Source organism: Benincasa hispida, chromosome 10 (genome assembly GCF_027475165.1).
Source record: "Benincasa hispida cultivar pf3 chromosome 10, pf3_genome.v1.1, whole genome shotgun sequence".
NCBI classification, from domain to species: domain Eukaryota; kingdom Viridiplantae; phylum Streptophyta; class Magnoliopsida; order Cucurbitales; family Cucurbitaceae; genus Benincasa; species Benincasa hispida.
Window position 1 is genome coordinate 50,822,424 of NC_143487.1, and position 4,157 is coordinate 50,826,580.

The window sequence follows — 4,157 nt, forward strand, 5'->3', positions numbered from 1 at the left end:
CAAATTTAAACCTAATTTTTTTTCCTACTATCATCTTATAAAGATAATAAATAAATAAGCAATTTTGGATCAGTGAGGCAATCTATAAGAACTTATTTCTTCAAATGAGATCATTATTAAACCAAGTAAAGGTAAATATCAACGGCTTGAAAGTTTGTGTGGAAAAAACTCCCACCACTATCGAAGGAAATAACAAGAAAATAACAGAAAAATTAAAAGAATTAATGTGGAAAAACTTCAAACCGAAGAAAAAAACCATAGACAACAAAAAAATTCTATTACATATGAAAAATTATTAAAATCACGTAATAATTCTCCCCGACCCCAATTACAAAGCATTATCCACTCACACAATTGAGTTAGTATACCAAGCTTAAAGTGCTTCAAATTGAGATGATTTGAAATTAAAGGCACAAACACCTTTTATTATGCTTGGAGTTCATTACTTTAGATGTGGGATAACTACTCTTTTAATATTTTGTCAAAACCTAACAAGTTGATAGACGGTTTGCTTTCTAAACATACTGGTAGAGGTATTCTTCCACAGTTGTGTATTGAACATCTGGGTACAACTCTGAAGCTTCAACTCCAATTGCTGGTTCAATATCAAAGTTGGTATGATCACCCTTCACAAAAGCAGAGTATAGAATTGATGATACTATATTAGCTGGAAATGGATCATCTGCAAAAGAACATAGCAAATACGCCACTGTGTTTCAGCCTTTTTTTTTTTTTTTTTTTTTTTGTTAAATCTAAAAAGCATGATAGAATCAACAAATTGTTGTTTTTCCCAAGCAGGCCCAACCTTGGATGTTCTTCAACACCTCCTCTTCTGGGATGTAGATCCTTTCAACAATCCTCCCATCTCTTTTCTCCACCAGTGAGTATAGCTCGTTCGTCGAGTAGATGTTGGCAGGAGGACTAATGTACAAGATCTTGTTGAGTGTTCTTGGATCATCTATGGCCCGAATGGTGTAAGTCGCAATGTCTTCTTCCTTGTTGTAAATCACTTCACAAAACAACACAGATGAATAATGAAACTAGTGTGAGGGGGCTGTTCTAAGTTCTAACCAAATTTGTTTCCCTTCAACAAACTGGTTATAAATGATGATGCAGTCAATTCTGTATTAACAAGTGTATATATATGTGTAGTTGAATGATTCTAGTCGGGTAGGCAGGTCGGTCCGGATGGTTAAGTTGACCTGCAAAACAGATATCTCGCACTAATTGGGTTGCTACACGACTAGAATCATGCATCACCAATGAAACAGTTCAATATCTTTTGGATTTTCAGGGAAGTTTTCATTTTGGAATTCAAGAAAATGGGATTATAGTGTTGAACAATAAAACAATCAAACAACTCATGCGATTGCAATCCGCATATTACCTTTGGTAGTTCCATCTCCTAAGATTTTGATTATGTTTCCAGGTGGGTCAGTGGCTCCTGGCTGAGAAAGGCCGTGAAGAAAGTAACCATCAAAGAAATTGCTTACAACAAATGTGTGGGGGATTCCCTCTGCCTCAACAGCCCTACGAATTTCAACCTTACTGGCAAACAACGATTTTGCTGGCTCCACTGCGTGTACACGATCCACATCGCTGCCAAACTCCGAGGGGAAGAATCTCTATACCACAAAAATTCTTTTGTTAAACCACCGATTAACCTAAAACCTTAAGCTTATGGGTGAAGATTATCATTTAGCACTCTCCTTCACTTAAGAGGAAATAACATTGCACGGGTTTGAACATTGAACACAGGACCTCTAGGACTAGTTGCTCTCATACCATGTTAAATCATCGTTTGACCCAAAAGTTTAATATTGGAATGCCTGAAGTCTATGATTTATATTATTTACGATTATGACCCTAAGTTTTAAAGGAGTGCGCCATATAAACTCTCTAACCTTAGAGGCACTTCTCAGACTTGTAATCTAATATTCTTTCTAATAATAAACTTCTCACTCTATATCTGTGAATATAGCTAACAACAGTTAGTGAACTACAAAATCTGTGTATCGATTCTCTATTGGTTTACGTTTTTCTGTTCATCTTTGATTGTTGACTTCTTAACATTTAACCCGATTCGTGAAGGTAAATTTAATATTATATGGCTTAACTTTTAGTGCTAAAAATTTTACAACTCTTCCAGCAGGATGCATCTCGCAGAGCAACAAAAATCAATGGTAAAACATTGAACAAATTTGGTAATGGAATGACAGTGGTGAAAATGATTGAAGATTACCTTAACGTTACCAGCTTGTTTGATAGCAGATATGATCTTATCTTGATCGCCTAACTGTTCACGACCAACGGCAGATATCACAACATCAACCTGCTGTATTGCCTCAACCAGACTTTCATTATCGAAGATATCGCCCTGCCCTAATTTCTCAGCGCTTTAGCAAATTGAACATTATCACTTCCCAAGATTATAGTATGAATGATTTGAACGATCATCAGTACATACCGAATTAGATAATGAACACTTTGAAGAATTGAACTAAAGACCTAATTCAGTTAATTGGAAACCAAGAAAATTGGAGAACATTTCACATTTCAGCAATTGATTCAGTAATCTTACTGAACATTCTCAACAATCAAACGACAGAATCCAGAGAGATAGAGAATAAGGAACTTACAAAGACGAAGTTAACACCTAAGCTCCTGAAATCATGGATGATGGGAGATTTTTCAAGGTCCGAGTATGTAGTTACGCGGACAAATGCATAAGTTGGATGACCTGCTTTGGCGCTGGCTTCTACTAAAAATTTTCCGATGTAACCAGTTGCTCCGATGATGAGAACCTTGAGCTTCTGAGCCATCGGATTAAGAATTCCGACGAACAATACCTGATCGGAGCTGTACCGATGTGCTGCAAATGGGCAGAAGATGATGCTTCGACACTGTTTTTGTTATAGCAAGATCTATATGCGTGGGAAACTCATATATAAATTCACATATTTTGTAAAGTCTCTTTGGAGGATGATGTCATGTAATTTAATATATAAATTTAAAATAATAGGAAAAAAATTTAAGGACTCACCTTTGCAAGTCATGTTTCAAAATAAAATATCATGTTCATGTAAATATTAAAGTCATGATTTTATGTAAATATCGATAAAAATATCAATTTTTTTTATGAAAATTGTAATTAATTAATGAAATTTTGATTGCAGTTAAATTAGATTAAAATTGACCATTTTTAATCATCATTTCAAGTAAGATAATATTTACATATATATTGTAAAATATCTGTGTAAATGTAAAGCATAAACTAAAAAAAATAAATAATTATAGATAATATCAAATATTGTAAATTAATTATAAAATTAAAGGACATGAAATTTTTGTATATAAAATAGTTGTAAATTGTTTATTGTAAAATGAAGTTGATACAAATGAAAAATCATAACATTAAACTAACCTAACGTAATAAGAATAGAAAGATAATAATATAAATATAACACAACAAAAATGAAAAGAAAGAAGAAAAAGTAAACTCTACAAGTAGATAGAGAATAGAGAAAATGAGAGGAATATTAGAGAACTCACATTGATTCAAGTTTGAGTTGAAATGATGTGAAAATTCAATGAAAAATATTTGAATGATTATTTTTTGAAAATAAAGATTTTGTATGATAAAAGAGAAAAAAAACTCTCTTATATTTCCCTTGAACAAGCATAGCTAATTACTAAAAAAATAAAAATAAAATAAGAAGCTCGAAATTTCTAAATTTTTAGAAATGGAGGGAAAATCAAAATTCTCCTCTATCAAAATTTTGAGACTATCAAAATCTTAAATTTCGATATTTGGATTGAATTTTTGAACTATGTGTGCACCCAATTATCCAATTAAAATTTGCTAGTGGGAAAAAAATATATTTTTTAAAAATGGATTTTTTTAGAAACTAATTGTGATTATTATTTTTACTATGTTACAAAACCTAGGTTGCATGATATAGATGCACTTCCTAAAATAATATTATTAATATAAAAACAAGAAACTCATGATTTAGTATTTAGTATTTAGTATTTTATAATAAAGAATAAATAAAGTAGTAGGTAGGACGGTTCATATAAATATGAATACCATTTTTTTTTTTTGTTGTAAATGAAAAAAAAAAAAAAAAAGAAAGAGATTTCACTACTTAAGGGTC

At 31.8% G+C, this 4,157-nt stretch overlaps 1 protein-coding gene across 1 annotated transcript; it reads right to left on the minus strand.

Annotated features, from left to right (window-relative positions):
* Positions 1-258: 258 nt before the first annotated feature.
* Positions 259-3,006, minus strand: LOC120087911 (phenylcoumaran benzylic ether reductase POP1-like). The gene is made up of 5 exons (XM_039044923.2): positions 2,640-3,006; positions 2,243-2,377; positions 1,388-1,625; positions 806-1,009; positions 259-682 (listed from the first exon to the last, which is right to left on the minus strand). The coding sequence occupies exons 1-5, from the start codon at positions 2,820-2,822 to the stop codon at positions 516-518; spliced, it is 927 nt and encodes a 308-aa protein (XP_038900851.1). The 5' UTR covers positions 2,823-3,006; the 3' UTR covers positions 259-515.
* Between the last annotated feature and the right edge of the window lie 1,151 nt (positions 3,007-4,157).